The sequence below is a fragment of the Melanotaenia boesemani genome, chromosome 12 (genome assembly GCF_017639745.1).
Source record: "Melanotaenia boesemani isolate fMelBoe1 chromosome 12, fMelBoe1.pri, whole genome shotgun sequence".
NCBI lineage: Eukaryota > Metazoa > Chordata > Actinopteri > Atheriniformes > Melanotaeniidae > Melanotaenia > Melanotaenia boesemani.
In genome coordinates, this window is record NC_055693.1 from 27,798,705 (window position 1) to 27,812,008 (window position 13,304).

The following is a 13,304-nucleotide window of genomic DNA, read 5'->3' on the forward strand; positions in this document are numbered from 1 at the left end:
GTCATGGTAATAAAGGTTTGTTTGTGTTGTTGTTTTTTGTTTGTTTGTTTGTTTGTTTGTTTGTTTGTTTTTTGTTAGTGTGTTTTTTTTGTTTGTTTTGGGTTTTTTGTTTTGTCTTTTTTTTTTTTGCTTTTTTTTTTTTTTTGCAAATGGTTGAGGTTATAATGAGATAATAATACGGTAACAAGAATCAAATGGTCAAAATTTGAAATAAGGTGACAAATACCAACTTTTGGCATTACACTCTCAAACCAAGATGGCTGAGGCAGATCTAGTTCCACAAATTTTTTTTATACAATTCATTATAGTCACTTAAAAATTTGCTATACTGAATGATTAAAAGCTGGAATTTCTTGGATGTCTCTATGTAAACGTGATAATATATATTCTTTAATTCATTTGATAAATAAATCTGTGCTCATTCACAGGTGATGTGAAAAAGAGCTGAAATATAATAATTTTGTTTATTTATTTATTCATCTATTTTAATACACCATTTAACCATTAAGAACAGGTTATTGGCCTGATAAAAGTAAAACATTTTTTTCTTTTTATTTATTTATCTATTTATTTATAGAAAAACATCCAGGATAAAGTAAATTCATAAAATTAAAAAAAAAATCAAAAACAACCACTGCTTGCATATACTGGTAAAGATAAATAATAATACAAACAGTAAGACAGAAAGTTTACATATGCACAGGCAGTAATAGGAATTAAAAAAAATTGAAAACAAAAGTTGGAAATATTATTAAACAAGCAGCTGCACGTGTCAGTGAGAATTTCATTGAAAGCGTAACATGAATATGTCCCGTATGTTGACGTAGATGTTCAGTCATCCAGATGATGGTCATCGTAGAGCCTGAATAAAATGACTTTTTGAAGATCCGAAGAGCTTCTTCACTTCTGACCTGATGAAGCTGGATGAGGTGAAACGTTTTCAAGAACAAAGAAATAGCAGAAGCCTTTTTTTAAAGCTGTTGGGGTTGTTTTGCAGATACGTGCTTTTTCATTTGTATTTGTGTTTAATACTATTTGAATGGTGTGAAAGGTCGCGGACAAGCTGGAGTCTAACCCAACATTTTAGCAGGGTACACCCTGTCTCTGGATCAGGGTGTACCCTGCAGGGTCACCAGTCCGTCGCAGGGCCAATACAGAGAGAGAACAACCATTCACACTAACTCATAGGGAGAATTTAGATTGATAAATTAACCTAACATGCTTATCTTTGGACAGTGGGAGGAAGCCTGAGTACCCGGAGGGAAGCCACGCATACACGGTGACAACATGCAAACTCCACACAGAAAAACCATCACACCACCGCCCAAGTGTGTAATAATGTGCGTAAAATCACAAGATTCTCATTGTGTTTTGTTTTAAGGAAGCAAGGAAGCACCTTAATAAAATGATACATTTATCAATACTAAAGCATAATTTGTTGACCTGATTTTAAAATGAACCGGGACTGGGAGCAAAGTAAAGTTAAAAGTTGTTGAAAGACATGACACTGTATCACCTTGGCGGCCGTTTTACATAATGAAAAAAAAAAAAAACATGCTGTAATTTGTAAAGCAAGACGTAGACTTTGACTATATCGTCATGTTTTGTCTGGTTCTGGTGTGAGACTGTTGTATTTCTAAATAAAATAGACAAGTTTCTTAGAATATGACACAAAAGATAATATTAGAGTTTAATGTTTAGAGGGGAAAAAATCTGAATTTTCCTTTAAGAAACACCTGAGACAAACACACTTGAATCGTTTTCTAGTGTCTTTTTTTCATATAAATTATAAGCAATTACAGTTTATAGAAGGTGAAATACTGGTTTTATTCAAACATAACCATAAAAAGCCACAGAATCTCCAGAGGTAATCAGCTGATCTGACAGTCAGAGGATGTGTTTTGGTGTTGGATAACCTCCTCAGCCCTGTAATAGAAGCCACCTGCGCCCCGTTCTGCGCAGAGAAAACATGGCATGACAAGATGAAGAAGTGGCCTGCTGACAAAATGCTGGACAGAGAGGACAGAGAGGAGCGTGGCCAGTTAGTTTAAGCCTCCTTCCTCTTCAACTTCTACATTGCAGGAACTGAGCGCGCAGGCGGGATTTCATTAAGGATCAAGCGGATATATTTCCATCCAGTCCGACGAATTTGGGCGTGAATGACCCTCCACGGTGCGTACAGTTTACACTGCCTGGTCAAACATTCCGGTATGTACACGGATGGTTTGTGTGAATAAAAAAGAGCCTTATGAGTCACTGCTGCAGGATAATAAACAACAATTAAGTTTCTGTAAATTCTAATCACAAATAGCACTTTTATTAATTTAATATAAATTACATTTTCATATATGTCACAAATGTAAATTTATGTAACTTTTCCAATATACGTGCAAAGAAAACACTTAAGATTTATTCTGGTGATCGAATTCTCCGATAATATCGCAAAAAGAAACTAATTAAATAAAATTACATATCTCTTGCCTCTGACAGTAAATAACAGCCTTGTTTCAGTCATCCATGATACACGAAACCATGACTGGTCCCTCCTGCTTATTAGGGAGCAAGTCGCACCCTGGCTCCCCCTCCACCCTCCAAACCCCTCCCATTTCACTCTTAAAACTATTTAGCATCTCAAACTGGGATAAAGTTTCCAAAAAAATTAGAGGAAAAACTTCCTGAGAAAGAAGACGCGTGCCAAGCGCCAGTGTGAGCCCAGGTTTCCTGCAAAGAAGCGCAAAGACAACTTGAAATTATTCCCTTCGTCTTTTTCTAAGGATATCTGTACAATTTTTGTAACCACGGCTTCAAAGGTGGACAGCGTTTTCTCCTCTTTATCCCTGCATTTCTTCAAGAAAGAAATGGAAGAGGGTTCCAGTTCTCCGGTCTCCCCTGTGGATAGTCTGGTGACCAGCGAGGAGGAGCTGGACCGACAGCAGAAACGCTTCGCGAGGAAGAGGAGGCACAGTAAAAAGTCCAGCGAGGACAGCAGCGGGAGCAGTCCGGGTCCCGTGAAGCGTGGGAAGAAACCGAGTCCGAGCAGCACTCAGTCGTACGAGGAGCTGCAGAACCAGCGGGTGCTGGCCAACGTCCGGGAGAGGCAACGGACTCAGTCTCTGAACGAGGCCTTTGCGTCTTTGCGCAAAATCATCCCCACGCTGCCGTCCGACAAGCTCAGCAAGATCCAGACGCTGAAGCTGGCCTCCAGATACATTGACTTTCTCTGTCAGGTGCTGCAGAGCGACGAGATGGACAACAAGATGTCCAGCTGTAGCTACGTAGCGCACGAAAGACTCAGTTACGCGTTCTCCGTGTGGAGGATGGAGGGCGCTTGGTCTATGTCAGCATCTCATTAACACCCAGAGTCCTTCACTCACAATGCCAAAGCGGTGGGTACCATTAAAAGAAGTGATTGATAGATCATTATTTGAATTTTCTTTCCAATTAAACTGATAAGTCTATATTTATCTCTTAGATGCGATTAGTGATTTGCTCACGTGCTTTGGATTTTGAGGATTTGCTGTGGAGCAAAAAATTAATTCATGCTAAAAATTCCTGAACTGTATGCAGCAGGTTTGGCAGCGGTGTTGCTGATCTGGATGCTGCTGTGTTCAGGGTCCTAAATCTAATCCTCCAAATAACAATCTAGTTCAGAAATCGGATGGAGGTAATAGGCGAAGAGGGAGAAAAAAATGGGGGGTATAGAACTCACGCAGTAGAAAGAAAGTGCCCTGTATTTCATGTCGGTCCCATTTTTCTGCCCAGAAACGTATTATATGAGCCACTTGTGACTTTCTGTTGCTCAATCTTTAACAGCGTTTCATGATTGTGGTTATAAGGCCTAAAGAAGTACTGGGCCGGAGCAGAAAAACGCAGCTGTAGAACCACATGGGTAATTTATATCCACAATAGAGCGTTTTCCTGTGTGCGAACCGCAGGAATGGGCAGCTCGGCTGGACATGAAAGTTCAAGCCAGTGCAAGACAATAAAAACAGAGGCCCGCATTAACAAGCAGTGCGGATTCGGTTCGGGTGTTTTGTAGGTTTGCGGCTTCGGTTTGTTCACGTTTGTAGAGTTCACTGATAACAGCAGCTAACAGGCAAATAATTCAGATGCAGATGGTTTAAAAGTTAAAAACAAAAGGTCTGCAGGGGGTTACAGTGACAAAAGGAGACCTCTGAAATATTTGAGTGTGATTCAGTTGATTGATGTGAGCTGTTTCTTTGGATCGACATCCAGTTGATCTAAGTAAAGCTCCCCAAGTAGACGAGAGTTAAATACAAATTTCTGACTGAGCAGAGTTTGTTTAGCTCAGTCGGGTCTGTCTGCATTCAGAGGGCCCCAGTTGCTGCTCATCAGCGAGTCTTTGTTTCGTATAAACCAATCCTGCTGCCGGCAGAGAGGCTTAATTCTAGTCATTTTGGGTAAGCACCTCAATTTGGAGGTGTATTTTTTTTCTTCTTCTCCCTCCTGAGTTGAATAAAATAACAAAGCGTTGTAGTGTGTTTGGGGCCTGACAGCGTTTTTAGAAAACCAGACGCAGTTTCCTTCTAAATTTTCTTTCCCAAGGTGATATTGTAGAGTTTGCAAGGTGGATTCAAAATGGTAAGGAGAATTGTTTCATACAAAAGGCCTCTGAAAACAAACCCTACAAATCTTTTTCTCGGTTATGTTCTCCCGTGTTGCCTTTGGGTTTATATTACCCTGAGGAATTAAAATTTTATTGTTTTAAGCTTGTCCACTAATCCGCAGCCAAATGAGAACGCGTGAATCTATTTAGGTGCTTCAAAGGCCAGGGGGGGAAGAGAGAAAGAGAGAGTTAGAAAAAAAATCTTTGTTTTGCAGCAGCTGTAAAACTACAGTCAATTAGCTAGTGTAGCGTTTCTACATGCATGTGGTTTTACTTTGCTGAGTGGCTAATAATTGATTCATTAATGACTTCCAGCGTGCTAAGCAAGCCAGAAAAACACCACCTCCTTCCAAAAAGAAAGAAAACATTTTTTTAAAAGGACCAATTTGTGCATTTCTGCTTATATTCACTTTTTTTTATCATTAACGCTTCTCCATTTTCTTTCTGCTTTAGACTGTTTACTTCTACAAAGTATGAAGGCTAAACGGATTATTGAAGAACCCATCGACCTCAGAGGGATGGCGGAGAGACGTAATGTGACCCACAAATACAAACTCTTGTGGAGTGTGTGCAGATGCAGATTCATCATCACTACTTGTGACTGTCTGGAGCTGTTTGTCAGAGAGGACAGAGGACAAAGCGCGCGCATGCACGGCCTGTATTTCAGCAAAGCCATCCTTTCATCTTTTTTAAATGGAGATATATTTTGTTTTTCAAAGACTTTAAGCCAAAGTATGAATATATATAGATATATAAATAAATACATATTGTACATACTTTTGTAACTATATCCTGTAAAGGGACCAATGCAATTTTAGAATCATTCACTGCATGGATTTTATTTCGCCGACTTTCTTTATAGCAAGTCTCCATCCAAATTCCGTCCAAATCATATTGTTTTTGCTTATTTATTAAAACAGGTATTTTTTGAATGAACTGTGCTTCTTTTTTATCCTATATGTATACCTTTAGCTACTATGTAGTTTGGCCAAATTCGTCCCATTAAAATTTAAATATCAAATAAGTGGAATTGTGATATATTTTGGATGAACGAAAATCAATTAAAAAAGAAAAGAGGGGAAAAAAATTCCTGCTGGATGTGTGAAGTTGGTCTTTTACCCTTCTCTCCGTTTGTTATGTAAAGAACCCCATTTTAAAATAAATGCACGAATAAAAAGAAAAAGACATAAAAAAAATACAGCTTCATTAGAAGAGTAAAATTCTTGGCCAGTTTTAGACCTAGTCGTAATAATTTCTAATGGCGATGCCCTCGCGCTTCTCAAAGAGCAGAAAGCCCCAACTAGCGCAGATAAGGACAGCTCCGCCTGAAGCATTTAAAAGAAAAAAGAAAGAAAAAAGAAAAGAGCCCAAATAACTAGGACTGGAGAAATCTTTTTAATCTATCCCGCTCACTCTTAATACATCCAAACTGTTTACATGTCGGTTTCCCAGACGTGGTTTTTAGATGCAATCTAAACACTAAAAGGAGCCCATTGTTAACGCAGGGGCTGCTGCTGGAGATGAAAGCTGACTTTCAGTAGTTGTTTGAGCGGAACAGTTCTCTGCTGTGGGTCTGCTGCTGATATCTTTACTTCAACTAGTCTCAGCAACCAAACAAAGCCCGTTTTAAAAAACAAACGAAATATTCTGATGAAAGTTTTGATATATATATATTTTTTATGACCAACATCTGACTTTTCTGACAGTCTCTGAAACACCTGCAGCCTCTGAGGTTTTATCCTCCTGCTTTATAGCTCATTTTTAAATGGATTCATTTATCAGACAGAGCATGATGTGACACGATCTCTGTGACTAATCTCATCGCTTCAGGAGCGACGTGACCTTCACACATAAGCTCAAGCGGATCCGACAGAAGGTGCAGACAGAAGTTATGACAATACGCAATGAATTCAGATCTGATTTACAGTGTAACCAGTTGCTGTTTCAGCTTTTTCCTGCAGAGTTCACTCAGTAACAGTCAAAATATTTCTGCGAGAATTCACAAAAACTCATTAAAGATGAACAGATGCAACAGTGTGCAGTCACTTTTGGCATGGTGGTCCTGGATGCTGCCGGGCAGTCCCTCCGCAAGGCCGGTTTATCCATAGGAGCCTGTTTGATACCTGCTCATTATCCCGGGCCCTCACAGCTGAGCAGCAGAATCACCCGGGGGCCACCGCTCCAGTGGTGCGAGAGATCCAGATGTTTCCCGTAAAATCAGACGGAAAAAGCTACAAAACTTTAATTTGCAGTAAAAGGGGAATAAAGTAAAGGTTTACACTCTGTGCGCCTCAGACGGTATTCTGCGTTCGTCTGGTTCAGAGAAAACATCCAAAGGTGAACCTTACACCGCTGTGGAGGCTGATCTTGTTTGTGAGCTGGCAGCGCTGAAGTCAGCTGTGTTGGCTTCCATCATGGAAACACACAAAGTGTTAGTCAGGCCTCCAGCCTTCTTATTCTTCTTTCTTTCTCTAGTTGTGGGCGATTAAGTACCTGTTTAACAAGGACTTTATTATGAAATCAGACCACATAGCTTTCAGATGTGTTTGGGTGCTTTCAGGAAAGATAATAAATGCTTCCTACAGGCTGAGAATTAATGCAAATATGGTTTTATTATTATTATCATTATTATTTAAAGTTATTTCCCCATCTTTTTCTTCTAGAAAATAACTAAATAGTGCTTAAAATATCAAATAAATATGACTTAAGTCCTGTTTAGAGCTGCTTTTCCTTTGTTATTACACAGACTTGGTTAATTTTTTTTTCTTTTAACAGAAGAGCTAAGATTCTTTGAAACAAAAGGAAAATCCAGTTTTCACTTGCACCCAAATTCTAAACAAATAGCTTTACATACTCCTGAACATTTTGTACCCTTCCTTCCTTTTTGCTTTCCCTTAGTTTTACGGCTCTTAAAATCATCCCATTTCTCACTGATGGACTGTATCAACTTGTAGCGGGTCTTGCTTAATTTTTCCTCCAGATTACTGGAAGATTTTGATCCAGTTTCAGACCAACTTATATGACCTGTCACTGTCATCACACCCTCAATAAGCAGCAGTTTCTTTTCTCTCATCTTCATAAACAGATGAGCTGATGCTCCTTTCTCGCTGGTGATTGTGTCACTGACCCTGCAAAGAGAAATTCCCTCCATGTGGACTCATGCAAACGATAAATGTTGTCAGTGTTTATATATTTATGCTTGTCTGAGGAAAAGTCTGCTATTATCTCGGTTTTCCCATGTTTTGAAGCTGACTGCGTGGAATTGCTGTCTGCTGCATTTCAAGTCATCTCTTCATCTCCAGACCCTCACTCTTCGCTTGAAGGCTCATCTGGGGATTCGCGAGGACTCTGGGCTGGAAGATAGAGCTGTAAAAGCAGTCCCACTATGAGCCAAACATGACTGCATATATGTGTGTGTAAAATGATGATTCTTTTTCTTGTGAAACATGAGGTGCAGTTAAAAAAAAACCTTTATAACGTTTTATATCACACAAGTGACATCTCTTGAACAGCACATTATATAAATAGAAGCTGAATCCTCTATTTTGATTAATGTTTATAATTCAGTCTTTCTGTATATAATTCAGCCTTTCTGTTTCCCTGCACTGGTAAATATCGGTTATACTTTCATCAGGCTAATGAATCACATGAATCCTTACATGCAAAGACAGCAAGTATGTGACCCAAGCATCAATGATGTCAGCAAAACAATAAATATTGCCTCAGAAAGCGGATCGGATGAAGGGTTGCTGATGATGTTAACTCCACAGGGAAATGTTGTAAAGGCTTCACTGTTTACTGTGTTCACATGCAAACAAATACACAAATAAACCCATTGCAGTGAACTTTATTCGTTTATCTTTTAGATGAATGAGTATTTACTCCTGCCTGACAATGAGTTGGGACAGACATAAACTAAACATCGCACAAACTTCCTCTGTTTGAGGAGCAGTTGGGATGAAATGAAATGAAATGGCAGCTGTATATTTTGCCTCCACTGTGGCCGTGAACCAATCAGAAGGTGGGATTTTGGAAACACTCCCCAGCCTCAGCTGTGAAACTTGATTTGTCATCTAGACAGCATGTTTGGAAGGTAACATGCCAACATGTTTCCTCCTCCTCCTTCTCTGTTCATCATTAGCACAAGTGATGACTGCAGGGTCGGCAGAGGTCACCAGGTCATACCACTTCGGGAGCCGACTTTCTCATTTATTAACCTGAAGGTTTCACCTCACTCAAAGGGGGGAAAAGAGGTCTAAATCCATTTATACTGAATAAAGGGATAAACCTGATTAAAAAAGCTTTTGTTACTATGAGAAAGAGAAACCCTGCAAGTGTATCAATGGACAGGCTTTTGGAGGGCATTAAAAGGCTGGTAGCCCCCTAGTGGTAGAAACGGAAACCTGTTTTTTACTCTCTAAACCAAACATTGAAAAACTTACTGCATTTATTTGTTGACAAAGAATTATTCTGTGATTCAAAAACCTGTATGTTGGGCTTCTTGTGATTATAAAGTGATAGTAGGTGACTAGTTTAACCTTCCTTTGGATGACCCAAAGTTTCCCAGTTTAAAGCTGCAGCATGTTCAAAGGTCAGTGACAGGAAAAACGAGCACATCTAAAAAGTTGTTTCTGTTGTTATCTAGTCATTTTACTAAAATAACATATCTACTTGCTATGAGTCCACATACATGGCAGCTGCCATATTTGTGCCCCTATTTTTACTATGGTGTCTCTGAATGGACAAACAACTCAGTGTGTGAAGTGAACCCTCTGAGCTTTAAAACTTCAGTCCCAGCTTTGTTTGATAGATGCTAGAGCAAGTAAGATCTGTCAGATAATACCTGTCCAAATGCTCAAAATCTGGGGATAATAATTGATTCTAATCTTAGTTTTGATACTTAAATCAAACATGTAATTTAGTCTTGGTTTACCTTTTTTCTGAAATCAGGTAATCTCTTTCAAACGGCTGACTTACAAAAAGTCATGCATGCTTTTCTCCTTGATCAATGTAATTAATTGTACTCAGGTATCAGTCAGGACTCCCTCCATCTACTTCATTTCATTCAAATATCTCTAGCAAGACTCCTGCTGATTCAGAACAGTATGGGCACATCACTCAACGCTTGCTTCCCTTCACTAGCTTCTTGTTCGATTTCCTTTTGCTTTCTAAATTTTATTGCTCATCTTTAAAGCCTTAAATAGCCCAGTCATCCATTTCTGACTTGCTGAGCTGGTATTTGTCCTCCTGACCATAGAAATCCAAAGAGTTTCCATCTAACTATCCCTAGATCACAGGTTGTAACAAAAGCGGCTTTTTCCATCTGAGCCCCGACCTTATGGAGCTCTTTGCATACTGCACACAGACATACTGTATATCTCTCCCATTAAATTCCTCTTTAACACTGTAACAGTCAGAAGAAGAAAAAACAATTAAACTTTTTTCATTTTCAGTTTTTTCATTTTCTTTGGACATAAATAATAATCAGTGTTTAATAGTTGAGATAATAGTTAATGATATAGTAGCAATAGTGAAATGGTTAAACTTTGTATTGTAACAGTACTGAGATAACACACTTACGTTTGGTATTACACATCCAAACTATGTGGTAAAGATTGCTCAATTATTGTTATTAACAGAAGTTTTTAATAAGTTTAATTAAAGCCACTGAAAAGTTTGTTCTACTAAACAGCTGAGAAGACAGTTTAAGGGTTAAATCTTTCCTTTTTCAAAGGGCCTTTGGTTTTGACTGATACATACATTATATACTGTATTGCTGCTAATCTGGCTGCCTTTTTCTCTCTTTTCTGGGTTAGTAATGTGTAACTTAGATAATTGTTATTACTTTTATTAGATAGTCTTTTGTAGTTTCTGTTATTTATTTATAGGATTAATCATTTCATTATGTTTCATATTGCTGTTGATGCCAGTGATGAGGCAGTAAGTGACCATCACCTTACAGCAGCTAACCACAGACTTGTGTATCTTTGAAGCCCCGCACACACTGAGCAGCAGAAAAGCATACAGTGGGAACTTCTGCTCAGCTTTTTAAATCTGAATATCAAACTTCCTTACTGGACCAGTGAAACCTAGAAAACAAACAGCAAAGTGCTGCCAGCTCATCGAGCAGCTTTCCATTATACCTAAAGTCTCTATTACTGACATTCCCAAATCTAAGAGGTCATAGCTGAGCCACCTCTGAGTTTCTTCAACGTCATTCTTAGCTGCAACTCTTTAAGTATATTTATTTCACATGTCTGCATGTGTGTTGATGATCTAAATTTTGAATCTAATAACTCTTCTATAATTAGTTTGGCTTGTCATTCAAGCAGCTGGCCAAAGCCTCATGGCCCATTTGGAGTCACTTAAACCTGCAATTAAGATGCGCAGTGATGAGCACAGCTGTTAGGATAAGGCCTTTTTTATGCACACGGGCGGCTGGATAATAACAGAGCAAACTGATAACGACTGACGCAGCAAGAAGGCGAGTGGAGCAACAGAGCTGCCGCAGACCAGAATGTCACTGTGGTGACAGGAGACATAAAATAGACATTTGACTCCTTTGTTGTGGATATGAGGGAGCCATCTTGTGGACTGGACTTCAGGAGAGATGGTGGTGATGTGGGGGGTTTCATCAAATAGGGCCCCACCTCTTCTCTGACCTTACCCTACTGAGGGCAGCAGGGTTGTGTGTCACAAAGCAGAGATACAGTGAACTGTAGGTGAGCCGGGCAGTCTGTGTGTCACCGGTGTTGTCATTAGAGCATCCCCAGCCACAGAGGAACCATAAAGAAGGCACATATCTCACTCTTCTGTCATTCTTCTTACTTCTGGGAGCCTCCAGCATGTGTAAGATGGTAAATATTGTCTCTTGTGTACTCAGCATTCACTCAGCGAAATGGTCATCTTCGTTTGCCTTTGACGCTGCACGGCATCTCAAATCTTCATGATTTACAGAGATTGTGAAGAGCCTACAAAGTCTTATTTACACTGTTACACACTAAATTCGGAGTTTGACTGAAAGCAGTGGAATGTGTGTTTATTTGAGGGGAGGAAAGGCAGCATTGGTTTTGTTTGCTTTTAGGATGTTGTCTCAGCGTTAGCTCCACCGCCAACAGGGATTCACTACTGTTTATTTGGACACACGCTCAGACCTCTGACCTCTTCGAATCGGGTGGCTAATCCTGGTCACAGCTACTGTTGGACCCTTATTACCATTCTTCCAATGATTCCTCCCTCTGGCAATTTAGGGGAATGCCTTTAATGTTTACAGGTCTTGGGGAAAGACTACAATTCCAGGATATTTTTATTAATCTTTTGTGGCTGCAGAATAAGCTGTGGGCAGTGTAATACATGGAGGTCTTGTGACAAGATGTGAATTTTGAAAATAAAACAGATTGTAGGGCAGTGCAGCGTAAAGCAGTACTACTGAACTTTTGCAGGTTTTCACACTTTAGCATCCCCCAACAAAGGCTAATAGAGCATTGATCCTATCTCTTCTCTGAGCTCTCTCCAGACAGTAAAAGTCAGGGCAATATTGACTTCCATCTGTTCTCTAGCTTGGCCACTTTCTCTCTTGCTTTTCCCGTCTTCTTTGGATAATGTCCTCTTGGGTTTCTTTGCTGAAACAGTCATGGTACACGTCCAAAACAGCAAATGTGTTGATATATCTAGTTGTTCACATGTGACACAGTATCATAAAGCAAAATGCTGCTGTCACGATATCCCTGGATGGAGAAAAAAGTTGTGAAGTACAGTTTCTTAGCCTCAGAATACTACAGGGCAATGGCTCCAGGAATGTGCCTAATGGATGTCAGTGTGCTATCAAACTGAGTTGGAAACACATAGTTTAAAGGCTGTAAAAGTAATGTAGTGTTGCTTTAACATGCTTCTAGCATCCAGGGCCTCATTGGTGTTGGAGGTCAGTGGCCTCCACAGTTTAAATTGTACTGCAAATAAAGAGGTCATCAAGATTTGGACAAAGAAATATTTCACGTGGATTACAATCTTTTGCTTCTACTGCATAAACTTTGACCCAATGGGTGCTAGCATTCATTTCTCTGCATGTACATATTTGAAAACGAGTGGTCTTGAAAACTTGTATTTTAGTCTGAGTTCATTATGGTGCAAGTAAACATTCTGATGGCTATCAGAAACTGTGACCTGGATCACCCGTCTTATAGTCTCTAACATTATATCCGATATTGTAGACAGCTGTTAGAGAATCAGAGGGGTTCATAGCAGGAGCAGGACAAGCCCAAATAAGCAACACTTAAAAAAAAAAAAAAAAAAAAAAACAAGCCCAAAAACCACATCTGACGATATTTGCAAGAGACTTAAAAGAAAAACCAGCTTAAAGTTGCTGATAACAGGCAGATTTAGTAACTCTGCTGCCTTTCTCTGCGCAGTCCTCTTTATCTCTGACTTGTTTTTTCATCTACGTGCAGCTTGCCGCTGCGCTGGGAGCCTCACACATTGGTTGGCTAAATATATATATATAAGTAAAAAGAAGTTGTCAACAGCAACTTCATCTGATGTGATTTATGTAAGAGAAAATTAAAAAGTCTTCTCAACTTTACTTTTTTGAAGTCATCTGCACATAAGTGTCCAACTTTAGGAGGGGTTCTCAACTTTATTATGCAGCAAGCCTCCTGTGGAGGTATGTTTGGTCCAGCAG

General features: G+C 39.4%; 1 protein-coding gene across 1 annotated transcript; it reads left to right on the top strand.

Moving 5' to 3' along the window:
* The first annotated feature begins 2,658 nt into the window (after window positions 1-2,658).
* Window positions 2,659-8,437, top strand: twist2 (twist-related protein 2). Its single transcript, XM_042000925.1, has 2 exons — window positions 2,659-3,386; window positions 5,081-8,437. The coding sequence occupies exon 1, from the start codon at window positions 2,859-2,861 to the stop codon at window positions 3,351-3,353; it is 495 nt and encodes a 164-aa protein (XP_041856859.1). The 5' UTR covers window positions 2,659-2,858; the 3' UTR covers window positions 3,354-3,386; window positions 5,081-8,437.
* The last annotated feature ends 4,867 nt before the right edge of the window (window positions 8,438-13,304 follow it).